The following is a 27,537-nucleotide window of genomic DNA, read 5'->3' as shown; positions in this document are numbered from 1 at the left end:
GTCATTGATAACATCTTATCAGGAGACAGGGTTGAGAGCAGACAACCAGTCTGACTAAAATTTACTAGGCAGGAATTTCCTCATCCTAATAGGCCTGGGAGCGCTACGGGAGACCAGGGCTTATTTTATCCCTTATCTGCAACCGTCTAAGACAGACATTCCTAGAGTGGCCATTTTAGGGACCTTCCCCTAGGAATGCATTCTCTTTCTCAGGGCTGTTCCTTGCTGAGAAAAAGAATTCAGCAATATTTCTCCTATTCGCTTTTGTAAGAAGAGAAATATGGCTCTGTTCCACCCAGCTCTCAGGCAGTCAGACCTAATGGTTATCTCCCTTGTTCCATGAACATCACTGTTATCCTGTTCTTTTTTCAAGGTGCCCAGATTTCATATTGTTTAAACACATGCTTTACGAACAATTTGTGCAGTTAACGCAATTATCACAGGGTCCTGAGGCAACATACGTCCTCAGCTTATGAAGATGACGGGATTAAGAGATTAAAGTAAAGACAGGCATAGGAAATCACAAGAGTATTGATTAGGGAAGTGATAAATGTCCATAAAATCTTCACAATTTATGTTCAGAAATTGCAGTAAAGATAGGCGTAAGAAATTATAAAAGTATTAATTTGGGGAACTAATAAACGTCCATGAAATCTTCACAATTTATGTTACTCTGCCATGGCTTCAGCCAGTCCCTCCGTTCAGGGTCCCTGACTTCCCACAACATCTGGCTGGGCGCAGTGGCTTATGCCTGTAATCCCAGCAATTTGGGAGGCCGAGGTGGGTGGATCACCTGAGGTCAGGAGTTCGAGACTAGCCTGGCCAACATGGTGAAACCCCGTCTCTACTAAAAACACAAAAATTAGCTAGGCATGGTGCACATCTGTAATCCCAGCTACTCAGGAGGTTGAGGCAGAAGAATTGCTTGAACCCAGGAGGCAGAGGTTGCAGTGAGCCGAGATCACGCCATTGCACTCCAGCCTGGGCGATAGAGTAAGACTGTCTCAAAAAAAAAAGAAGTTAATGCTTCTTCTGGTGCTTCACTATGATTAAAATCCTGAATGTTCTTGAAATTCTAAATATCAAAGACTGTCTTTCATGCTAGGCTTTTCTCCTTGATTTGTAATATTTTCAGAACAAGGATTGTTCTCTTTTACAGGTTCTAAATGTGTGGGTAGGAAGCAAGAAAAATCAGAGGCAAAGGCCGGGCAGTCTTGCTCAGGACTCTCTGCTTCAGGATGAAGATGTACTAAAACAGGCTCCCCCGTTCTTTCAAGTGCTTTCCAGTTCCTACAGTGGCAGCAGGCTTGGTCTAACAGAAACAGCAATGAACCTGGAGTAGAAAGATCTGAGTTGTAATTCTGGCTTTTCAAGTATATGACTCTAGAGATAATTTGCTTAAATCACCTAGTCTTATCTTTAAAATGAGATTTGTAAAATTTAGCCTGATTTACTAAGATCTCTTATAATTCTAAAATTGTAATTCTACAAATTTACCCATTGCTTTGAAATTTAGTCATCTGTAATTAGTTGGCGGACATGAAAATTCACATGTTAGAATCACTTCTCAGTCTCCCTTACAACTAGAGATGGCCATAGAGCCCAATTCTGGGGAAAGTTTTGCTTTTCTGATACTGGTACCACCCCATCTTCTTCTTTGTTGCTTCTTTCTTCCTTCTGCTTAGAAAGCTGTCCCCTTGAGGGGAATGGCTAGAGTTGGCAACAGATCCTTAGTCACGGTCTTCAGGGTCACAGACCTCTAATTCTACTCTACTAAATACTGTAACTGGCAGTGATGGCAGGAGCCTAGATGGACCAGTGTGCCATGTATTCCAACCACTACACTCAAATTACTGAGAACAGTTTGGGGAGTACCCAGGCTTTCACATCTCTGGAGACAGTGATTAGTCTCTAGGCTATATCTTTACAGGTTGTCTCTAATTAGAACAAAAAGCTATACCTTCATGAGATCACCTTGGCTGGTGTCTCTAGTGTTTTTAGGCAATCCTCATGTCCAATCCTTATCAGTTCTCTTTCAAAGGCCCTGCAGAGGCTATTCCAATCCCTTTCTGCCTTTTTAGACACCCACCCATCCCTAGGCCCCTCACTCCTGGCATAAGACCTCATCAACCTGTTCACTAAGAAGGCTAGGAATTTGTAACATAAACCTATTTACCTGCTTTCCTCTCCATCTAAAATGTTATCTGGGTCATCGACTTAGCCTTCTTCCTTCTCCTCTTTCAGGAGACACATGCCCACTTCTCTTTCAAATGCTCACCCTTCTACTGGGGTTCTTGATTTAACCCTCTCCTGCCTCCTCTGAGACCTCATTCCCTTGTTCCTCTTCAATCTCCCTTTCCTCTCTGATTCTCTGTGGTGCTGCTGCTTTTCTTCTCTCCCTTAGTAATCACACCCATCTCCATACTGCAGCTTCCAGAATCTACATCTCTGGCCAGAACTCAAACCTGCTCTTACAACTGCCGCCTGCAAAACACACTACCTGGATGCCCCATCGACATCCAAATCCATACCCTGTCCAAAATGTAACATTCCTCTACCCCTTTAACAGCTCCTCCTTTGCCTTCCTGGTTACATTCCCTGGTTAAAAACCCAATGGTCTTCCTAGCTTCTCAGACTCAAACCTTAGGATGCCTCTTTGACCCCTGCCTCGCTCCCCATACACAGGCAGTAATGTTTGTTCTTGCACTCTTTCTACTCATACCTATCCATTTTATCCACTTCACTGCAGTAACCTTCAAAGAGACCACCAGTTTCTTCTCTCTGCTTCCGCCGACTCATTTCACATAGTTATTTTTCTAAAGGCCAGTCTGTTTATGGTGTCCCTTTCCTTCCAAAAAAATTTCCTATTGCCCACACTCAATTAAGCACTGGAGGGCCAGAACATAATAACATTAATTAGTATTGTTTAATACTAATTAATAGTAGTTATTAATAACATAACTACAACTTTAGTTAGTAGTTAAACAAAACATACTAAAAGTAAAATAGTAAAACAAGTAAAAACATAGTAGTATTAATATAGTGAGTAGTTAAACATAACTACTACTAATACAAACATAGCCTGAAATAGGAAATAGTATTAAACATTTATCAAGCCACCCCTATCAGGCACTATCCCAAGTGATTTCCACATACTAACCTACTTAAATATCTTGACAACTTTATAAGGTCAGCACCAGCAATACTCCCATTTTATAGATGCGGACATTAAGGCACACAGAAGTTGGAGTAACTTGGCTAAAGTCACATAGCAAAAAATTTATTGACTACAAATTTGCAGCTTTGAGTGCACTGAAGTTCTGAAGTTGATTCATTTAATTAGTGCTCTATGTGACCCACTGCAGAGCCATCTGTGGGCAAACAATGAATTGCCAACCAATGGCCCCAGCTAGAGCAACAAACGCTATTAGATAAATGGTGAAGCAGGCGTTCCTGATGAACTGCTGGTCTCCTCTGCCAAAAGATGAACAACCCACTAGGTGACCCAGAGAGACTGGCAAGCCTAACATGTTAAAAGAATCAAAAGTCAGGAAGTCTAGAGATAACTCTCTCTTCTCCCCATGCTACTTCGTCTATCCATAAAACAGAAATAGTCTCTTTCTTGGACTTCTTGGGAGGAAAACTGTCCTCTCTGTGTGTCTCACCTGATGTTCCTCATGGGAGAAGTGACTTCTCTCACACTGATGCTACTGGGGAATGGTCATTGCATGCACGCTGCCCAGTGCCATTAGCAATGAAGCACAGAGACGAAGAGCATGGCCTCTGAAGCCAAACTGCCAGTTTGAACCCTAACTCTACCATTTGCAAGCTGCATAACTCATGGAAAGTTTCTTAACCAAACTGTACCTTAGTCGCCTCATCTAAAATACTACCAGAGTAGAGGTGCCTACTAGAAAGTAAACGTTCAGTAAGTGTTAGCTATTACCACCGTAATTTGGACTTTCACAAGAGACCTGCCTCACATCTCATCTGTACTCATGTCTCTTCTGTGCGTTAAGCCTACTGAGTCAGGCTCTGCCCCTGTGGAGGAAAGCCTGAAACCAGCCCAGCGCCTCTGCCTGGCCTGGGTGGGTAAGTTCACAATGATGCAAAATAAATAAGAAGCCCATTTTAGATCTGGATCCAGGCCATGTGTTTCTGTGTCACTTTACCAGCCATACAGCTGACACTTAGGTGCCTATTTGGCTCCTATGTGTACTTTTTTTTATTAGTCTGAACTCAAAGGGGAGAGAATGTGACTAACTTGTAGCTCCAAACCCTAACATGCAAAGATATGCGATCTCTCTGCCCCCAAAGAACATAAATTACACAAGACAAGAAATCAAGGCTGAAAGAATGTTCTTAAATGGCAAGGGAAAAAGGGATACCGAAAAGGAAGCATGTATAATTCACATGCAGGAATATAAAGTATCCTTACAGGCCAGGTATGGTGGATCATGCCTGTCATCTCAGAATTTTGCAAAGCCAAGAGTGGAGGATCCTTTGAGCCCAGGTGTTCAAGACCAGCCCAGGCAACAGAGCGAGATCCCATCTCTACAAAAAATTAAAAAATTAGCTAAGCCTAGTGGTGCATGCCTGTATTCCCAGCTACTTGGGAGGTTGAGGAGGAAGGATCACTTGAGCCCAGGAAGCAGAGGGTGCAGTGAGCCATGATCGTGCCACTGTGGTTCTGGGCTACAGAGGGAGGCTCTGTCTCTTAAAAAAAAATAATAATAATACTTACATAGGCACTAAGTCATCAATGGAGAGAAGGGACATTCAAGCAAAAAATACATAAGACAGGGGCATGCTTATATGATGCCAATGTGCCCTTACATAAATGATACTGACAAGTTTACTGAGCATATCAGAATAAAAATAGTTTTTAAAGTTACCTCTGCAACTGTTTTACTAAAGAGTCACAGTTGTCTAAGGATTTGGAAAGCCCTGATTGGTTGACACCTTGAGGTGGCTTTTGGGGTAAATATTCCCCAGGTTCAGTTGCTGGGGACTGGGGCATTCCCTGTCAAGCACTTACTACAAAATTCCGCGTACTCAGCTGGCAGCAGGAAGGTCTGGGGGAGGATGTGAAAAGCCTTGAATCCATGTGTATGCTGCATTCGAATAATGTTTTTGTACAGTCGGTCCTTCCGGGTAAGTTCATAAGACCTGAAAAATCAAAGAAGTATTTCCATTCAGTAAACTATGACTCAGAATTTTCCTGTGTTATCACATTCTAAAGAGTTACAGTTCACAGTCCTAGACCGGTTAGTGAAGATAGTATTATATCCTAAACATATCGCTGTTAATCCAAAAGGCTTATTAATCATTTTTATCAAATGGGTTTTTTGGTCAGATTTTTTCATTAAGATAAAATCTCCATACAGTAAAATTTGCCCTTTTTAATGTGTAATTCTATGAGTTTGGACAAACACATACAATTATGTAACCACCACCACAATCAAGATAAACAACAGTTTCAACATCCCAAAAAGTTACCTCAAGTCCCCCTGTAGTGGACCCTCCCAATCACCTCCAGCCCCTGGGAAAACATTCATTTGTTTTCTGTCCTTATAATTTTGCCTTTTCCAGAAAGTCAAATAAGTGGAATCAGACAGTGTGTATCCTTTTGAGACTAGCTTCTTTCACTGAGCAAAACTCATTTGAAATTTATCATTGTTGCATGTATCAGTATTCTGTCCCTTTTCTTGCTCAGTAGTAATCCACTGTATAGATGTACCATGGTTATCCATTCACCAGTTGAAGGCATTTGGGTTGTTTAATTTTTGGAGATTATGAATAAAGTTGCTATAAAGCATTTCCATATAGATTTTTATATGAATGTACATTTTTGTAAGTTTTACTGTAAACGTAAGTTTTTATTTCTCTAGAAGTGGGACTGCTTGGTTGTTCAGTAAGTTGTTTTAGTTATTTATTGCTGTACAACAAATTACCCTAAAACACAGCAGCTTAAAATAACAGTATATATTTATGACCTCATAGTTTCTGGGGCCAGGAATGTGGGAGTGAGAGAGCTAGGTGGTTCTGTCCCAAGGTCCTTTATGAGGTTACAGTCAAGATACTGGCCAGCACTGCAGTCATCAGGCTCAAGAGAGGATGGAAAACCCAACTTCCAGATGGCTCATCACTCACATGGGGCTGCCTGCTGGCAGGAGGCCTCAGTTCCTCCCCACATGAACTTTTTCATAAGGCCAAGTGCCTTCATGATGTGACAACTGGTTTCTCCCAGATCAAGTGATCCAAGAAAGTGAGCAAGAAGCTGTAATGTCTTTTACAATCTAGTCTCAGAAGCGATAGTCACTTCTGTCATATTCCACTAGTTAGAGGCAAGTCACTAAATCCAGTCAACACTCAAGAACAGAAAAATTAAGTTCAACCTTTTGAAAACAATGTCAAAGAATTTATGGACACATTTTACAATCACCACATATGTTAAACTTTATAATAAACTGCCAAATGGTTATTCTGAGGAAAACAAGCTCCGTTTCTCCTGCTATATTCTGAGATATTGAGGAAAAACCAAAGTGTTTTTCCTACTCTCTACTCTCAATTCAACATAATCACTCAACACTTTAGACACCAAATGTGTGTTTCCCCACACACAAAGCAAGCAATCTTGCAGTGGGTGTCCTCTAATTCAACTCAATTTTGACCCTACCTACCTCGAGATAGTGTCAGTTCCCATAAGTTGAAGGCTCAGTCCCACAAGACTGCCTCCCACTTCCAATGCCAACAGCAAGCCCCAAGCTGTTTTACCTGTGCTTCTAACCACCTGGCTATAAATAGGCGTCCCTACGACTCCCTCCTTGGGTTCAATTAATTTGTTAGAGCAGCTCACAGAACTCAGAGAAACATTTATGTTTACTGGTTTATTAAAAAGGATATTACAAAGGATATAGAGGAAGAGATGCGCAGGGCGAGGTATGAGAAACGAGGCGCAGAACCTCTATGCGATCTCCGGGCACACTACTGGCCAAGAATCTCCATGTATTCTGTTACCCAGAAGCTCTCCAAACCCAGTCCTTTGGGGTTTTTATGGAAGCTTCATTACACAGGCATAATTGATTGGACACTGGTGACTAATTTAACTTTCAGCCCCTCTTCACTTCCTGGAGGCTGAGGGGTGGGCTGGAAGTTATAACCCTCTAATCATGCCTTGGTCTTTTCTTGTAACCAGTCCCCATCCGGAAGCTACCTAGGGACTGCCAGGCACCAGTTAAGTCATTAGTATATAAAAGGACACTTCTCACTCTGGAGATTCCAAGGAGCCAAGGAGTTATATGTCAGGAAACACGAGGAAGACTGACTACATATTTCACAAGATCACAGTTATCCAGAGTGGCTATACCACTCTGCATTCCCGCCAGCAAAAGTGTTCCAGTTGCCATGCATCCTGGCCCACACTTGGTGTTTTCTGGTTTTTGTTTTTAGCCATTCTAACGGGTATACTGATACTTTGTATAGTTTTAATTTGTATTCCATTAATTACTAATGCTATTGAGCATCTTTTCACGAGCCTCTTTTATTTGCCATCCCTGTATCTTCTTTGGTGAGGCATCCATTCAGATATTTTACCCACTTTGAAAAATAAAGTTGTTTGCTTCCTTATGATTGAGTTTTAAGAGTTTGTTATATATTCTAGACACAAATTCTTTATCAGTTATGTGTTTTGCAAATATTTTCTCCAGTCCATAGCTTGTTTTTTCATTTTCTTAACAGTGTCTTTCAAAGAGCAGATAGTTTTAATTTTTAAAAGGTCAAATTTAGGCGAGGCATGGTGGCTCATCACGCCTGTAATCCCAGCACTTTGGGAGGCTGAGGCAGGTGGATTATTTGAGGTCAGGAGTTTGAGACCAGCCTGACCAACACAATGAAACCCCATCTCTACTAAAAATACAAAAAAAATCAGCCAGCCGTAGTGCATGCCTGTAGTCCCAGCTACTCAGGAGGCTGAGGCAGGAGAATCGCTTGAACCCAGGAGGCGGAGGTTGCAGTGAACCAAGATCACGCCACTGTACTCCAGACTGGGTGACAGAGCGAAACTGTCCCCCCCTCAAAAAAACCAAAAAGGTCAAATTTATCAAGTTTTTCCTTTTATGACTGTGCTTCTATGGTTGCATCTAGGAATCCTTTGTCTAACACAAGGTTGCAAAGATCTTGTCTATGTTTTCTTCTATAAGTTTTAAAGTTTATGTTTTATTTTTAGGTCTATGACCCTTATTTCAAATGGGTTTTTAAAAATTGATTCACAAGTATAAAAATCTATTCTAAAACAGATTTCAAATATAAGTAAACAACAACAAAAAAGTTTGACTGTTGATAAATATACCCAAAATTTCAGGCTATAAAAACCGAACCTGTGAAAGAAATTCTAGCTTCAAAACCTTCAACAGAGTCTGTGCTATTCACTATTATAAATCATTATAAAATATTTTAGGACCCCTGTGTGTTTTACTTTAATGGAATCACGATTCTCTAATAGCATAAAATCATCTGGATTACTCAGATAGTGAAAAAAACACCAGTACTCCAACTAAAAGCAAGCTCCCAAACCAAAGCATTCTGGAAGTTTTTATACCACAGGTATCTACAGGTGTGACCTTCTGAGAAACATAGCATGGCAAAAAAAAAAATTCTGAGTTAATTCTAAGTAGAATGTAAATTGAGAAAGATTAGCTACTAAAACATCGGAATTTCTGAGATGTTATCTTAATTTGGTTTTAGGGGGAAAAGCATTTAGCATATTTTTAAAAAGGACTGTCCAGGAAAATCAAACACATGGTTATCTAATCCATATTTATAAATGTATTGCCATAGCAATAACTGCCCAACCTCTCATGTAACTATGTGGAACTCTTATCATCACTAGCACCACGGGCCTGAAATGACCCTTCCGGATGGGACCCAAGACAGGCCTTAATTTTAGAGTATAATGATCCTGTTACAGTGAAGACCCAGGTTAGGAACCCCGTTGAGAACTTAACTACATCATTGAGAGATGGATATAGAAGAGGCAAAGTTATAAAGAAAATCAGGGAAATTAGCACCTTAAAACCAGGGTAATAATTACTATTATATCAGGGGTACATTCTTGTGTACAGTACTCCAAAAAGGCACTTTGGTTAGCCTCGACTGGACTCATTGATCTATGATTTGTTCCACTCCTTCAAAACCAACTAAGAACCTTTCTGGTAATCATTAAAAACTTACTCAACCTGTTCCACAGTTCAAATTTCTTTCTATGAGTTCAGAAACTGCTTTGGCAAATCTAGGTACCACAAACATTTCTTTCTTACCTATGGCCCTCTTCTGAAATCCAGAGCAGAGGTACTCAATTTTTAGTGTATATAAGAATCACCTAGAGAACTTCCTAAAAAATGCATGTTCCTGGGTCTCACCTCTCAAAATTCTGGGATGAAGCCCAGGATTCTGCATTTTAAACAAGTACCCCAGAAGATTCTGATACAGATGGTCCAGGACCCACACTAACTGCTGATGTAATCTACAACAGTAATTTCCAAACTTCCCTGTTACAAATTACCTCAATGCTTTTTAAATATATAGCTTTCTAGGTACATATTTACCTGGAAAGGTAAGGTAACTAGGAAAGTGCTTAAATATACACCTTCTCTAGAGATGGTAACTTCCATGAATCTGCAATGGGACCTGAGAATGCATATTTTGCAAAAGTACCCTAGGTAATTCTTATCATTAGGGAATTACAAACACTGAACCAGAGGCTAAGAAAAAGAATGCACTCTCCTACAGATGCCCCACATCAGTGGTTTTCAAACTTCTTTGCTTGGTACATCCTAGAATAATTTGGGGAAACTATATATCCTCTTGCATGTTTAAGCTGGCATGTAAGATTTTTCATCATAAATTTAAATTGTTCCAAAGAATATGATGAATGGTAAATATTACATTAAGACAAAATCATAACACCACCCTTTTTTTTTTTTTTTTTGAGACAGAGTCTCTCTGTGTTGCCCAGGCTGGAGTGCAGTGGCACAATCATAGCTCACTGAAGCCCTGACCACCCCAAACTCAGGTGATCCTCCCACCTCAGCATCGCAAGTTGCTAGGCACATGCCACCATGCCCAGCTAAATTTTTTGTTTTTTTTAGAGCCGGGGTTTTGCCATGTTGCCCAGGGTGGTCTCCAACTCCTGGGGCTCAAGCGATCTGTCTGCCTTGGCCTCCCAAAGTGCTGGGATCACAGACATGAGCCGCTGCACCTAGCCAACACCACACTTTTAAGTATATTGAAGGGAACCTAAACAACATCAAGATTCAATACCTCATTTTTAAAATGTTATTAAAGGAAAAGCTCTGTCAGTAAAATTTTCACTTTTTAAAATACGCTTTTTAATGAAGTTAACATATGTACAGAAAAGTATACAAAGTACACGGCAGGGCATAATGAATTTTTACAAAGTGAACACACCTGTGTAGCCACCACTCAAGTTCTGTATAGAACATTCCCAGCATGCCAGAAAAGCCTCCCTCAGACTGCCACACAGACACTATCCCCCAGTCACTCTTGTTTTTAATTCTTTCATTTCCCACAAACAACAGGTTAGCCTAACGTATTTAATACTTGTCTTTTACATCATATCATACCTTCTGTACAGCAAAATTATACATAGGAATTGGCATGTAATATTTTTAATTCCCTGTGACCGTAAGGCTATAACTGTTTATATATACATGACTGATTATCATTGCGAGTATTGTAGTATACAATTCATCCAAACACCAATGACGCTCAACTCTGTGAACTCCTTCCTAATTACACATCAAAAAATTACAAAATGATCTGTCATCAAAATTATGTTTAATGATCAGCTAATAGCTAGATTATATCATCCTTCAATTATTTTAAAAACAAAGAAATAGAAACTACCATCATGCAAAAAGGATTTGTTATGCTATTACTAGAATTCAATTAGACACTAATTTTTTTCTACCTTTCTTTGGAACCCTGAAAATTTCTACACCTAAGGACAATATACCAGACTAAGATTCTAGGTGAGCCATTCTTTAATAAAAGTGAAAAAACAGTAACTGTGAAGGGGAAGTAAGAAAGGCAAACCCATCCTGAGGTACTCCCAAGCAGCTCAACTTTAGGAAAGAGAACCAGAAACTATCTCCTTTAAAACCATCCATGTCTATATAGCCCTTAGAAAGTGTTCATTCATGCTCAGGGATATGAACACAACAGTTTGATTTGCAGAGTGCTGTTCCGTACCAGAAAAATTTCTTCTTCTGGCCGGGCGTGGTGGCTCATGCCTGTAATCCCAGCACTTTGGGAGGCCAAGGCAGGCAGATCAATTGAGGTCAGGAGTTTGAGACCGGCCTGGCCTACATGGTGAAACCTCGTCTCTCCCAAAGATACAAAAATTAGCCGGGCATGGTGGTGCAAGCTTGTATTCCCAGCTACTGGGTAGGGTGAGGCAGGAGAATTGCTTGAACTCAGGAGGCAGAGGTTGCAGTGAGCCAAGATCATGCCACTGCACTCCAGCCTGGGTGACAGAGCGATACTCATCTCAAAAAAAAAAAGTCCTTCTTCTTCTTCATTTTCATCTTCCTCTTCTTTAAGGACACTAATTACCTTTGCTGGCTATGTGCCCCAATGTCATGTACCTTTAAATGAAGCAAAGCAGCTACAAAGAGCATTACCTGGGAAAGTGATTAACTTTTTGCGCTTCAGAGAGGGTGCGCAGTAAGAAGGGCTTCAGGTGGGATCCCGTCCACATTAGGTTATAGTCAGTGCTGCTTGGGTGAACCTGAGGGCAGACAGAAAGACAAGAAGGCAAAAAAACGTCAGAGATACCCCTTCTCCAGGAAAAGCAATGACAGAAAAAGCCACAGTGATTTTTTTCATCCATAGTGTACTCACCAGGGTGGCCCAATTAGTACGTGAGCCTAGTGAGACAAAAGCAGAGTATCACAGAACAAGTTCAAGGAATGGGAGGGTTGGGCAAATCCCCGATGCAGAAACTAAAATAAATTAACCCTTCTATAGAAACCCATGATGTCTCTTAATATTCTTGCATTTCTTTCTCAGGCTGTCCTTATCCTTGCAGAAACTGAGTATGAAGTGCTGATCAGAGATAAACCTTATAGTAGCAAACCGACTTAGAATTCACTCATTCATCCATTGAAATTCTTTTGTCCATTAATTCAACAATGAGGCACCATGTTAAGTGCCAGAAATAAAACAGCAACAAGACAGGATACAAACTGGTATCAGAACTTCCCTCACGGACAAGTGCGGTGGCTCATGCCTGTAATCTCAGCACTTTGGGAGGCCGAGGCGGGAGGAGTGCTTGAGCTCAGGAGTTTGAGACTAGCCTAGCAACATATTAAGACTCTGTCTCTATTAAAAAAAATTTTTTTTTAATTAGCCAGGAGTGGTGCCATGCACCTGTAGTACCAACTACTTGGGAGGCTGAGGCAGGAGAATCACTTGAGCCCAGGAGTTCAAGGCTACAGTGAGCTATGATCATGCCACTGTTCTCCTGCCTGGGTAACTGAGACTCCATCTCTAAAAAAATTAAAAAAAAAAAAAAACTTCCTCAAAATGTCTCTTACAAATCTCAAGCTAGGAACCAGACTTTTATCAATTGTCACAAAGTATCTATAGTGGAAGTGTCTGTTCAGCCTTTTTGCCTGTCCTTTTTGATGTTTACATTCCAATCTTCCAACTTTCTTTGGAGAATGACTTACTCCATGGTTTTCAAGAACCTGCCAATCACCCACCCATCCCCTCCTGCAAGGAGTGGATCCAAACCCAAGCTACGCCAATCATTCTATCTCCAGAATGTGATTTTTGAGCAAGGAAAGGCAAAAGGACAATGAATGGAGTCCAGTCACGCCCATGGCAGTGCCTTGAGAAAATGATCTTGAAGACTCCTGTCCCTCCTCGGTGCCAGCCATGCAGGCCTCTCCCCATCTGACCTTCACTCGGGGACCTTCCCTGGCTGTGCTGAAGACTCCTGTTCCTATATCCTTGGGGCTTGTCCTGGTCTCTCTCCTTCCAAAGGCCTGCCTTTTCAGCTTTTTCTCTGATTCTGCTAGTCCCCTCTGCACATCATTCTGACAAATCCTTTTTGGGTTTGTTTTTTTTTTTGAGACAGAGTCTCACTCTGTCACCCAGGCTGGAGTGCAGTGGCGCGATCTCGGCTCACTACAACCTCCACCTCCCAAGTTCAAGCGGTTCTCCTGCCTCAGGCTCCTGAGTAGCTGGGACTACAGCTGCACACCACCACACCCAGCCAATTTTTGTATTTTTAGTAGAGACGGGGTTTCACCATGTTGGCCAGGATGGTCTCGATCTCCTGACCTTGTGATCCACCCGCCATTTCAAGTTAAGCAAAGTCTGTTCAGTTGCCTGCAATCAAAGAACCTTAACTGGGTGTCAGACAATTCCTTATGGGCAACGGTGCCCCTAGCCCAAGCCCAAGAACGTAGCAAGAAAAAATTTTTTTCTAAAATCATCTGGAAACGTTTTCCATGTATTGCAAGCAGAAACTGGTAAAGCCACTCCAAAATTCAATCTGAGTTCTGGACCATCACTAAGCATTGGTCCCATGTACTTCCTGGAGCTGGCCCTGTTAACTGGTAAAGTCAGTTAGGTGGCTGGGATTTTCAGCTTATGAGCAGATCAGGTGAGGTATTAAAAATAAACTTACTTCATGAAATCCATGGGCTGTCAGAATGCTGCGTACTAGGCGACTGTCCGTTCGTACAATCTTATAAGACAAATGATAACGTTCTAAAGAAAAACAGAATCGAGTTCAGTAACTAGAAAATTAACTGTGAAAACAAAAATAAACTGTAACATGGTGGCTTAATTATACTCAATAACATTACATGCTACCATTAAAATGATTATAAATAAGTTGAACATATTTTGGACCATGAGTTCTTAAAATGAGACTCTTTGGAGGTCATTAGACATAGATGGGGGAAAAATTACACCTTGGTTTTCACTAGTTTCTAGTTGAAATTTAACAATGGATTCAATTAGGATTTTAAGTAACAAAACAGGCAGTATTAACATTATCTGTGACCCTGCCACTAACAGACATCAGATAATTTAATATTATTTTACAGTATATCTCAAAATATCAATTATTCTCATAGCATTTAAAAATTATAGTAGTTAATAGACCTTCACTAGATTGTTATTTAATACACTAATAAAAAAGCACATGTCACAATTTCTTAAAAAATATTCCGATTACTATATTTCAATACAATGTATTTCCTTTGTAATTACGTACTTTTTAAAAATCTATTTTAAAACATTCTTCTGCGAAGAGGCCCATGGGCTTCTCCAGACTGCCAAAGGGATCTATTGTACCAAAAAGGTTAAAAACCCCTGCTCTAGGCTGGGCATGCTGGCTCACGCCTGTAATCCCAGCACTTTGGGAGGCCGAGGTGGGCGCATCACCTCAGGTCAGGAATTCGAGACCAGCCTGGCCAACATGGTGAAACCCCATCTCTACTTAAAAATACAAGAAAGTAGCTGGGTGTGGTGGTACGCACCTGTAATCCCACCTACTCGGGAGGCTGAGGCAGGAGAATCACTTGAACCCGGGAGGTGGATGTTGCAGTGAGCCGAGATCATGCCACTGCACTCCAGCCTGGGGGACAAGAGCAAGACTTCATCTCAAAAAAAAAAAAAAAAAAAAAAAAAAAAATCCCTGCTCTAGATAGCCCTCTGTATCCTATAATGCTGATTACCAGCACATCTTAGACCAGAGGTTAGAAACTGGTAGCCCAAGGATGAAATCCAGCCTGCAGACATGGTTGGTTTGTTTCTCATGGTGCTCTAAAAATAAAATTGAATTCATTGCTTAGCTTCTGAAATGGAAAGAATTCGTATACAACTCTAGATTTCTAGACGTCTCTTAAAAAACCTGGAAACCTGGGCTTTCTTCTCTCCAATGGCAAGAATCAGCTGGAGAACTGCAACTGCCCCATTCAGGACAGGCCACACTCTTCAGTTCAGCACAGGACCCAGCCTGCTTCACTCAATCACATTTCCTGCCAGGGCCAAGTAAGCGTTTGTGCTTGTGACCACTATGGGAGCGGAAAGTCTGAAACCATGTGAGATTTCAATATATTTACTCTGGACCACTGAATTCAATCTCTTTCTATGCACCACTACTAACTGAAAAAGTTAGCTAAGAATTCTGCTGAAGAATTTTTTTAGAGGACTTCATATTGAACAGTTTCTGAATTGAACAATTCTGAATGATACAGACACTCATGGACAGACTCTAGAACAATATTCAGCCTCTGTAGTCAAAGACAACAATTTCTCTTTCAAGTTTATGTGAAGATATTCATAAATCTCTGCTGCTACTTACTCAGCACTGGCAGGAACACCATGCAAAGCAGACACAGGAGGATTAACATTTAAAATGTCAATCACTTCGTCCTTTTCATTCTTGTGGGCAAACTTTCAAAGCCAAGTAACAGTGTTATCCCAATGATCAGTCACTATTACTTTGTCTTTGCAGTATCATCATAAGAAACACTGAAGAATCATGTGTGGGAATCACAAGATAGGCTTAGAATATCTTGCAATGTCAAAAAACGGAAATACTCAAAAACTGATTAGGGACATGTCGCTAAGAGCTTAAAAGGGCTCTTGAGGGCCAAGTTTAAGACAATTTGAATGCAAAAATGAATAGTGACAGAGATAGATTATAACGTACTTATAAAAGAATCCATGTATCCACACTTATAAGGAGTTGAGAGGGAATATTGGTTTTCTTTTGCTGCTGTGACAAATTACGACACATTTGTTGTCGTAAGGCAAATTTATTGTCTTACAGCTCTGTACATCAGAAGTCGAACACAGGTCTCACCAGGCTAAAACCAAGGAATTGGCAGAGCTGTGTTCCTTTCTGTGGGCTCTGGGTAGGATTTGTTTCCTTCCCTTTTCCATTCCTTGGCTTATGGCTTATGGTCCCCTTCCTCTATCTTTGAAGTCAACCATGGTTGCATGTAGTCTTTTTCACATCACAACACTCTGGCCTCTTCTACTTCCTTCTCCCACTTTAAAAAACTCTTGTGATTACATTGGGCCCACTTGGATAGTCCAGGATAATCTCCTTATCTTAAGGCCAGTTGATTAGCAACTTTAATTCCATCTAAACCTTAATTCACCCTATGCCATGTAAGATAACATATTCACAGATTCTGGAAATTAGAAGGTAGACATCTTTAAGGGACCATTATTCTGCCTACCACACAAGAGAAAGCTATTATTTACAGAGAATCCAGCTAATAAATGTAGAAGGAGAGACAGAAATGAAAAATCACCATTTTACAAAAACTATAAGAGTAAGTGATTCAAACAAGAATCAGTAGATACCAATGGGGAGAGGCTATTAGGGAATAGGACACGCATACATCTCAAAATATCTTACCAGAGAATGCTTATAACAAAGGGAAAAGGCACCTTTAAAATGAAGCCATCTGGTGAACACAGTCTTAACCAAATGATCAAATGTGCCATCACCAATACTGCAAAATAATAGCATCACATACTCCCAAATGTTATACACTGGGGATACAGTTTCACTAAGCAATATTCCTGCAGATTTTTAAAATCTGAATCTAAACATGTAGGAACCATCAAACATGGATAACAATCAAATTTAAAGATATCTGTAAAACAAGCAGTCTAGAATATTTTTTAAAATGTCAATGTCATGGAAGACAAAAAAAAAAAGTCTAGGAAATGGCTGTACAGCAGACTAAAGAAATATGACAACGAAATGTAATGTTTGATTGGATCCTGAATAGAAAAACAAAAAACCACTATAGAAGACTAAATTGGAACAATGGGGAAATCTGCATAGATTAGATCTATGGATTAGATAATAGTATTTTGCCAGTGACAGATTATTGTGCTTATATAGGATATGCCCTTATTCTCAGGAGTCACAAGCTGAATAATGTATTAGGGCATGCAATATTTTACTAATTCTCAAATGGTTCAGAAAGAGAGAAGCAAATATGGCAAAATGTAAGTAATTGGTGATTCCAGGGAAAGACTATATGCGTTCATTGTACTACTTTTGTAACTTGTCTGAAGGCTTTTAATTTTTCTAAATAAAATGTGTACAAAAATGAAAAAATATCCGGTCCTTTCATTATGATAACCATGATCACTAACATTTTTGCACATGAAAAGTCAAAGCATCATCAGCTACACAGTGACTGCTAGAAATAAGGACTGAACCCAATTCTGTGCATGTTCTGCAGTGCTTGCCCCTCACTGCCCAGCCACAGGGGAGGTGATCAGTAAGGTGTGTGAGAAAATAGAGAACAGTTACATGGGGAATAAGAGACAAGGCGGAATAATAACAAGTCTGGGCATGGTGGCTCATGCCTGTAATCCCAGTACGATGGGAGGCTGGAGCTGGAGGGCTGCTTGAGACCAGCAGTTCAAGATCGGCCAGGGCAACATAGCGAGACCTCGTCACTAACAAAAAAAAAAAAATTTTTTTTTTTTAATTAGCCAAGTGTACGGGTGGGCGCCTGTAGTCTTAGCTACTCAGGAGGCTGAGGTAAGAGGACTGCTTGAGCCCAAGAGTTCAAAGTTACAGTGAGCTATGATCACACCATTGCACTCCAGCCCAGGTGGCAGAGCAAGACCCTGTCTCTTAAAAAAAGAGAGAGAGAGAAACCAGCCTGGGAAACATGGTGAAACCCCATCTCTACTAAAAATACAAAATTTAGCCAGGCATGGTGCTGTGCGCCTGTAGTCCCAGCTACCTGGGAGGCTGAGGCAGGAGGATCACCTGAGCCTTGAAAGGCTAAGGCTGCAGTGAGTCATGATCAGGCCACTGCACTCCAGCCTGAGTGACAGGGTTGAGACCCTGTCTCAAAAAAAAAAAAAAAAAAGAGAGAGAGAGAGAGAAAGAGAATCTCTAGAATCAAACTAGGGTTCAAACCCTGATTCTACCACTTCCTCCCTGTAGCCTTCAATAAATTGTTTAATTTCTCTATGATCAATTTCCTCACCTGTAAAATGGAGTTGATAATAACAGTAGTTACTGCATAGAGTAGTTGTAAGCACTAAATCAGTTAATACATGTAAAGCTATGAAACAATTATTCTACACAGTATAAATTATTTTTATATAGTAAAAAAATATAATAAAAGTCATTAGTATATGCACTGTACATAATTATACATTTTATATAGCAAATTAAAAAATTAAAATGGGCCAGGTGTGGTGGCTCATGCCTGTAATCCCAGCACTTTGGAAGGCCGAGGTGGGAGGTCTGCTTGAGGCCAGAAATTTGAGTCCAGCCTGAGCAACATAGGAGACCCTGTGTCTACAAAAATTTAAAAATTAGCCAGACATGGTGGTACATGTCTCTAGTCCAAGCTACTCAGGAGGCTGAGGCAAGAGAGTTGCTTGAGCCCAGGAGGTCAAGGCTGTAGTAGTGAGCTGTAATCATGCCACTGCACTTCAGCGTGGGTGACAGAGCAAGACCCTGTTTCAGAAAAAAAAAAAAAAAAAAGTAAAATGCTATCAATATTATTTCTCCTACTCCTCCTAATATAAAAGAAAAATACAACTGCCACCACACTCAGTGGCAAATCTGATTCTTACAATACATAAGTAGTAAGCAGTGACAAGCCACTTCTAATCCATATCACCTAACTATAACCCAACTCAGATACACTGAACATGTTCCAAAAGAGTAGTGCAAAAAAAGAAGGGTGGAATGACAGAATGCAAACATCATTGCTGGAGATTTTCAGTTCATATATACTCTGTGTCCGGTAGCCCTCTGTGTGCAATAAGGCTGGTGGGTAGTATATTTTAGACTAGAGGTTACAAATTAGTGACCCAAGAACCAGACCTAGCCTGCAGATGTGGTCTGTCACTCATGATGCTTCAAAATAAAACTAAATTAGTTGCTAAGCCATTGAAAATTGGAAACATTCATATAAAAATATAGATTTCTAGGCTTCTCTTAAGAAACCTGGTAATGATGGTTATTTTTATGTGTCAACTTGACTGGGCCACAGGATGCCCAGATACCTGGTTAAATGTCATTTATAGGTGTCTGTGAGGATGTCTCCAGAAGAGATGAGCATTTAAATATAGGGAATGAATAAAGCAGATTACCCTCCCAAATGTGGGTGGGAATAATTTAATCCATTGAGGGCAAGAATAGAACAAAAGGGTGATTGGTTGAGCTCTCTCTCTGCCTGACTGTTTGAGATGGGACACAGACCTTCTCTGCCCTCGACACTCCTGGTTCTCAGGAATTCAGACTCAGAGTGGAATCTATACCACTGGCTCTCTGGCTCACAGGCTTTCAAACTGGACCACCAACTTCCCAGGGTCTCCAACTTGCAAATGGTAGATAATGGGACTTTTTAGCTTACATAATTACATAAACCAATAACCTTATAACAACATTCATTCCTCCCTTCCCCCTCCCTGTCTCCTTGTATCCTATTGGTTCTATTTCTCTGGAACACCCTGACTAATATGTACCTGGGCTTTCTCTCCCGTAACAAGAACTCTGACTAATATGCCTAGGCTTTCTCTCCCATGACAAGAGTCAAATGGAAGACTGCGACTGTAAACTGAAGCTGCCCAACTGCCTAAGAAAGAACCACCTCATCCCATGTTTTCTTCTGTATAAAAACATGAGGCAGAGCATGGTCCTCCTTGACTACTAGCAAACTGCCAAATATCCTATTTCTAAGCCTCTTAACATGCATCACATCAATTCCACCATAGAAGAGACCACAGAATTTCCTCTTCTCCAACCACTCACATGTGCCCCTAGAGGCAACTTGAAGTGCTAGGACCCCTAGCAAGTTCCAGGACAGACCACAGCAGAGCAAATGAAAACAAACCAATAATCTAACTGTCAACACAGAGAAGTACCTAGAGAGCAATGAAACGCCTTAAAGGGTTTAAACAAAAATAGCATGGGAAATAGGATAAAGATAAAGCTGACATTTTTGACTTGTAGAACACAAAAATAACTCCTTTAATGGCAACATAGTGTAGCTGTGCCCTAGTATCAGAAAATTAGGTTACCTAGAATTAGGATTAGGATATCTGTGCTGTCGAATGTGTGTGACTAATAAGCACTTGAAATGTCCTTATTTAACTTTAGTTAATTTAAATTTAAGAATGAATACTTGATTCAGTTACTGGAAATCCTATTTTAAACAATTTGCCTGTGGGGAGGGGAAGAAACAATTGAGTATATGAATTTACTTTTTCAACTATAAAAGTTATAAAATCTAAATATAGACCTAATATTTCCAATGAAAATTTTGCAAATTGAGATGCTCTGTTATGTTAAAATATATACTAGACATAAAATATTAATGGTTTTTTTATATTGAGTAAATGTGGAAATGATAATATTCTGGAATATATTGGGTTAAATAAAATATATTATTAAAATTAATTTCACCTACCTATTTCCTTTTACTTTTAAAAATAATTTCCTACTAGAAAATTTCAAATCACATATATAGCTTGCATCATACATCTATTGCTAGTATATACAAATACAAACTTAATAAACACATTCAGCGACAAATTACAGAAAAGTACTTCATTCTAGAAGTTTACTTTAAGCTGAAAATACCTATGTTGTCTCTAAAATACAATCCCATTTACACATTTAAAGTACATACAATTTGGGAAAAAAACAAGGTTATAATGAAGAAAAGCCACATTCCTGGAATATTTCACAAATAAAACACGAGAAATCATATTGTACCAAAAATATTAATAGTGAATTCAATGAAACATGTCATAAAGAGAAAAAACCAAGCTGGCATCTAACACGATGAGATCAACAGAAGGTAACTATTGCCCCAGATATACTTCTCAGGGGGATTTAACCACAGGCTTATGATCTGAACAGATCTGTGTCAGCTATTTAAGAGAGCCAAAAAGAAAAGAAAAAGTTGCAGACTGAGAGTATTTAACAATACAGAAAACTGAGGCAGCAACTACCAAAAGTCATTCAAATTGTTCTTTTCATTAAGGAAGGTGAAGAAAATTATTAAGCCACAAGGAACTGGGAAAGATACAGAAAACTCAAAAACACAGAATTTGAGAAAAGTTTGGCAGCTTTTTCTTTAATCACAGGAATGTGTAAAGAAAAAGACTTATGGATCCTAAAAAAATAGTAATTGCTTAAATAGATGACATTGATGGATATTATTTTCCAATAAATGTTAGGTATTCTAAAAAAGAAGGGTCCGCCTATTGCCATAGAATACATCGATTACTTTATGTAACAAGCAGACCAAAAGAAGTATGTTTGGGGGGAATATTTGTTTTTATCCACCTTTAACATTTTGGCTCAAATCATATTTAGAGGGAGTTTCTCAGCAAGGGGTCTTCAGTTACTCAGGCTTCAGAGAACATGAATGAACCACTTCCCTTTAAATGGTAACTTGGCAACTTGCTGAGGGGACTAGAACACAAGGATCCTTGGGGAGGAAGGAGGATTCAAATCCCAGAAGCAATGCTAACAGTCCTCTGAACTCCTGACTTATTAAGGGACAAGACAAAGGTCATTTACAAGTAGAGTAGATCTTATTCAATCAGTAAAATAAGCAGCACAAGTTTTGAGCGCCTACTATGTGTCAGACATTAAATGATCTCATGTAATCCTCACAATATCATATTCTCTCCATTTTACTAATGATTTTACTAATAATGAAACTGGTTAAGATTTTACTAATAATGAAACCGGTTAAAAGAGTCTAAGTCACTTGCCCAAGACTCACAGCTAAGAAATACTAAAGCTGGGATTTGAACCAATGGCTGAGAACCCAAGTGTACACTCTTTCCACCATATCACAAGACAGTTCTGATCCACAGTGTTATAACCTTTGAAGATGGCTACAGACTAACACCAGGGCTCAGAGCACTGCTTAAAATCCAACAGGAGCAGAGATAAGTGAAATTGATAAAATACAAACAATGCAGAAAACAAGAGAAAGCAAAAGTTGGAATTTTAAAATTGGGTCTTTAAAATTATCAACAAAGCCAGGTGCAAATTCTCATTCCTATAATCCCAACACTTTAGGAGACTGAGCTGGGAGGACTGCTTGAGGCCAGGAGTTCAAGACCAGCCTGGGAAACATAGTGAGACCCCCCATCTCTACAAAAAGCTTTTTTTTTTTTTTAATTAGCTAGCCATGGTGGTGTACACCCACAGACCAAGCTACTCAGGAAGCTGGGGCAGGAGGATCACTTGAGCCCAGAAGTCTGAAGCTGCAGTGAGCTAGGATTACACCACTGCACTCCAGCATGGGTGACAGAGTGAGACTGTCACTAAAAAAGAATAAAATAAAAATGATCAACGAAATTGACAAACCTCTAGCTAAACTAAGGAAAAAAGAGAAAAGACTGAAATAACTAAAATCAGAAGTGAAAGTGGGGACATTATTACAGACCTTACAGAAATGAAAAGGATTATAAAAGAATACTATGAACAGTTGTATGCAAACAAGTTAGATAAGCTAAATAAAATGGACAAATACCTAGAAACACATAAACTACCAAAACTGACTCAAGAAATAGAAAATATGAATAGACCTACAGCAAGCAGAGGTTGAAGGGAACCCATTCTATGAGGCCAGCATTACCCTGATACCAAAGCCAGACAAAGGCATCAGAAGAAAACTATAAATCAATATCCCTTATAAATACAGACAAAAAATGTTCAACAAAATACTAGCAATTAGACCGGGCGTGGTGGCTCATGCCTATAATCCCAGCACTTTGGGAGGCCGAGGCGGGTGGATCATGAGGTCAGGAGTTCAAAACCAGCCTGCCAACATGGTGAAACCCCATCTTTACTAAAAATACAAAAATTAGCCAGGCATGGTGGTGGACGCCTATAATCCCAGCTACTCGGGAGGCTGAGGCAGAGAACTGCTTGAACTCAGGAGGAGGAGGTTGCAGTGAGCTGAGATTGCGCCACTGCACTCCAGCCTGGGTGACAGAGCAAGACTCCGTCTCAAAAAAATAAAATAAAATAAAATAAAATAAAATAAAATAAAATACTAGCAATTACACTCTGACAAAGTGGGATTTATCTCAGGAATATAAGGGAGGTTCAACACACAAAAAGTCAGTCAATGTAATGTACCACGTTAATAGGCTGAAGGGGGAAATATCATTTCAGTTGATGTGGAAAAAGCATTTGACTAACACCTTTTCATGATAAAAACACACAACAAACTAGGAATAGAAGCAAACTTTCTCAACATGACAAAGGACATTTATGAAAACCCACAGCTAATATCATACGCAATGACAGAAAACAGAAAGCTTTCTTCCTATGATCAAAAACAAGACAAAGACACCCTCTTTCTATTCAGCATTGTACTAGAAATTCTAGCCAGAACAATTAGGGAAGAAAAAGAAATAAAAGGCATCCAGGTTGGAAAGAAAGAACTAAAATTCTCTCTATTTGCAGATAACATATTACATGCAGACAAACCTAAACACAAAAACTATTAGAGCTAATAAATGAGTGCAGCAAGGTTTCAGGATACAAGATCAATATACAGAACTCAGGTGTATTTCTATACACGAGCAGTGAATAACCCAAAAATGAAATTGAGAAAACAATTCTATTTACAATAACATCAAAAAGAATAAAATATTTAGGAATAAATTTAACCAAGGGGGTACAAGACTTGTACACAGAAAACTATAAAACCGTGATGAAAGAAATTAAAGAAGCCCAAAAAATTGGAAAGACATTCTACGTTCATAGAAAACATCATTAAGATGGCAACACTCTAAGTGATTTATAGATTCAATGCACTCCCTATCAACATCCCAACAGCCATTTTTGAAGAAAGGGGAAAAGCTGATTCTAACATTCATATGGAATTGCAAGGGACCCTGAATGGCCAGAGATCTTGAAAAAGAACTATATTAGAGGACTTATGATCCGCAATTTCAAAACTTAATACAAAGGTACGATAATCAAAAGAGTATGTTACTACCATAAGGATAAATGTATAGTTCAATGAAATATTAAAAGTCCATAAGTAAACCCATACACCTATGGTCTACTGATTTTCAACAATAGTGTCAAGACCATCCAGTGGGGAAAAGAATAGTCTCTTCAACTAATTTTGCTGAGACAACTGGATATCCAAATGCAAAAGAATGAAGGTGAACCCTTACATAACCCTACATGAAAAATTTAACTCAAAATGGATCAAAGACTATTGAGCCCTAAATATAAGAGCTTAAACCATAAAACTCTTAGAAAAAAGCACAGGGATCATGACCTTGGGTTAGGCAATGGTTTCTTAGATATGACACAAAGAATATAAGCAACAAAAGAAAAATTAGATAAACTGGATGTCATCAAAACAAAAAACTTTTGCTCATGAAAGAACACTAACAAGAAAATGAAAGACAATTCACAGAGTAAGAATATTTGTAAATCATATATCTTGTCTAATATCCATAACATATAAAACTCTTATAATTCAACAACAATAAAGAAAACCCAATTTTTAAAATGTACAAAGGACTTGAATAGGCTTTTCTCCAAAGAAAATATACAAATGGCCAAAAAGTACATAAAAAGATATTCAAATTACTCATTAGGGAAATGCAAATCAAAACCACAGCCAGATACCACATCACATTCACTGGTATGGCTATGATCTAAGAAACAGAAAATACCAAATGTTAGTGAGGATGTGGAGAAACTGGAACCTCTATACATTGTTGATGGGAATGTAAAACGGTACAGCTGCTATGGAAAACAGTTTGACACGGAATAAGTTAAACACAGAATTACCATATGGCCTAGCAATTCCATTCCTAGGTATACCCCAAAGAACTGAAGATAACTGTCCAAACGACTTTTCCGTGAACATTCATAGCAGCACAATTCACAACAGACGAAAGGTGGAAAAAGGCCAGACACAGTGGATTATGCATGTAACCAAGGCAGGATTGCTTAAGGCCAGGAGTTTGAGACCAACATAGGCAACACAGTGAGATCCTGTATCTAAAAAATAAATAAATTTTAAAAACAAAATAAAAAAAAAAGGTGGAAACAAAAAAAATGTACATCAACTAATGACTGGATAAACAAAATGTGGTGTATCATTGGAATGCATTCATTAGCATATACAATGGAATGTTATTCAGCTATAAAAAGGAATAAAGGACTGATATATACTCCAACATGGATGAACCTCGAAAACATTATGCTAAGTGAAAAGAAGCCCGCCAAAAAAGGTCACATATCACATGACTCCATTTATATAAAACATCCAGAATATGGGAATCTATAAAAACAGAAAATAGATGAGTGGTTGCCAGGGACTGGTGGTATGGGGGCTGGGGATATCTGCTTAATGGGTATTGGCTGTACTTTGGAGATGATGAAAATGTTCTGGAACTAAACAGTGGTGACGGCTGCACAACATTGTGATGTACTAAACAACAACGACTTGTACACTCTAAAATGGTTAAAATGGTAAATTTTGTTAGGTGTATTTTACCACAATAAAAAAAATAAACACATGTACACAATATTCTTGAAAAAAAATCAGAGGAAAAACATAAGCAGAAAACAATTTAAGAAATTATAATGTTTGAAGTATAACAACTCAATTGATTTTTCTCATGGCCAAGGCCCTTTCCCTATATATATGTCATATCAACTTCTTTAAGACAAGGACGTCTGGGCCATGCCCAGCTCTGTCCTCTGTGGAAGAGGTTATACGCACCTCCAATTACTCTAATATTGTTGTCCTTTGTAAGAATAGCGTCGGCATGGAATACCAAAACTGGAATTCTCCTGCAGCCTCCAGTCCACATGATGCATGGATGATCCCTATAACGACAACAAAGCCTTCATTAATTTACAGCTCAAAACCTGAACTAACTGCTGATGCAGATTACTATGGTTTGTTGCTTAGCAAGTTTCCCCTTCCTTCTGGAATACAAATCCCAAATATCCTGTGGGAAATCACATCTCCCATTCTTAGCTGTGTGTTTAAAATTAACTCTATCCCTGGTTCAGGGATGGGCCTTGATTGGTTTCAGCCAATCAAGATATTTCATCATTCATTATAGTTAGTGGTTCAGAGATAGGCACATAAACCAATTGGAGCCCATAAGTTTAATGAGACATGTTCTGGACTCTGTGAGAAAGCAATGGTTTCTTTCTCTTCTATAATGGCTACAGATGATAGCCTGTCTTCCTCTTGATGGTATAGGATGAGAATGAGAAGTCTGGAAGGGCAACAACCATTTTGTGACCTTGAAAGAAGAGCTTGTAGCTGTTGGTGAAGGAGAAAGTCAGCAGGAGGTTGACTGAAGAGATAAAGTGGGATTTTCAGAATCAAGATATGCCTGAATATGACTGAACGTATTCTCTTTATTACTTAGGACCATTTGGATTATGTTGTAATCCTTTGCACACATAAAGAATCCTAACTGATGAGTTCACAATAATTTACATACTCCTTTTACACGCTATAGTCCATTTTCAAACCAATTTGATGACGTATCCTAAGACTCTGAACTAGGAACTCTAAATTAATACAAGTATCCCAATTAAAATCACATATTTTAAAGGAAGCCCATGCTAAATGGAACAATATATATTTTCCTCCAGTATAAAACCACAGGGGAGAAAAAGACCTCTGACTTTATTCTCTTTCCCTATCCTCAGGAAATCTCAGCTTAATTTTAGGCTGATGAATATTTACTCATAGATCAGAAAAACCTTCACCCTCATTAGGGCAGGGAGGTAGGAAGAGAAATAAAATTAAATGAACTGAGTCCCTACTATGTGCCAGGATTTAAACTAAGAGCTCTCATATCTCACTTAATCCCCCTGCCCATACTATGAACTGCAGGAAAACTGTCTCAGAAAGGTTAAGTAACCTGCCTAAGGTCATATAGCTGGTTAAGTAAGGGATGAGGTATTTGAACCTAAAATCTGTATTCTTTCTACTGTTTGCCTCCCTAATCGCATTTCAGCAAAGTTGTATATATTGGATACCTTGAATTCAATTATTTGGGAACTTAAACTGATAATTCCTTAAATGCAATACAATCCACTTGGCCAAGATTCACTCGACTCTTAAAAACTCACATAACCACATCCCTTAACAAAGGTCATACCACAAATCTCAGGGCCAAGTCAGCCCCTCCCAATCCAACTTTAAAAAGATCCACACTCGGGCCGGACACGGTGGCTCACGCCTGTAATCCCAGCACTTTGGGAGGCCGAGGCAGGCAGATCACGAGGTCAAGAGATCGAGACCATCCTGGCCAACATGGTGAAACCCCGTCTCTACTAAAAATACAAAAATTAGCCGGGTGTGGTGGCACACACCTGTAGTCCCAGCTACTCGGGAGGCTGAGGCAGAAGAATCAGTTGAACCTGGGAGGCGGAGGTTGCAGTGAACCAAGATCGTGCCA

The 27,537-nt window shown here is 39.4% G+C and overlaps 1 protein-coding gene across 50 annotated transcripts in view; it reads right to left on the bottom strand.

Moving 5' to 3' along the window:
* TTLL5 (tubulin tyrosine ligase like 5) overlaps positions 1-27,537 on the bottom strand; it is a 297,434-nt gene that overhangs the window by 263,086 nt on the left and 6,811 nt on the right. For 49 of the 50 annotated variants that reach the window (XM_055097299.2, XM_055097300.2, XM_055097295.2 and 46 more), the window contains exons 3-6: positions 25,833-25,939; positions 13,718-13,800; positions 11,703-11,809; positions 5,039-5,169 (exon numbers count right to left, since the gene is read on the bottom strand). In XM_055097299.2, coding sequence (XP_054953274.1) covers positions 5,039-5,169; positions 11,703-11,809; positions 13,718-13,800; positions 25,833-25,939 — 428 coding nt within the window. Of the gene's footprint in view, positions 1-5,038; positions 5,170-11,702; positions 11,810-13,717; positions 13,801-14,576; positions 14,675-25,832; positions 25,940-27,537 lie in introns of those variants that run through there. The other variant, XM_055097275.2, reaches the window with a different exon arrangement.

The sequence above is a fragment of the Pan paniscus genome, chromosome 15 (genome assembly GCF_029289425.2).
Source record: "Pan paniscus chromosome 15, NHGRI_mPanPan1-v2.0_pri, whole genome shotgun sequence".
In the NCBI taxonomy this organism is placed as follows: domain Eukaryota; kingdom Metazoa; phylum Chordata; class Mammalia; order Primates; family Hominidae; genus Pan; species Pan paniscus.
The sequence above is the reverse complement of the archived record's forward strand: the minus strand, read 5'-3'. Positions and strand labels throughout refer to the sequence as shown.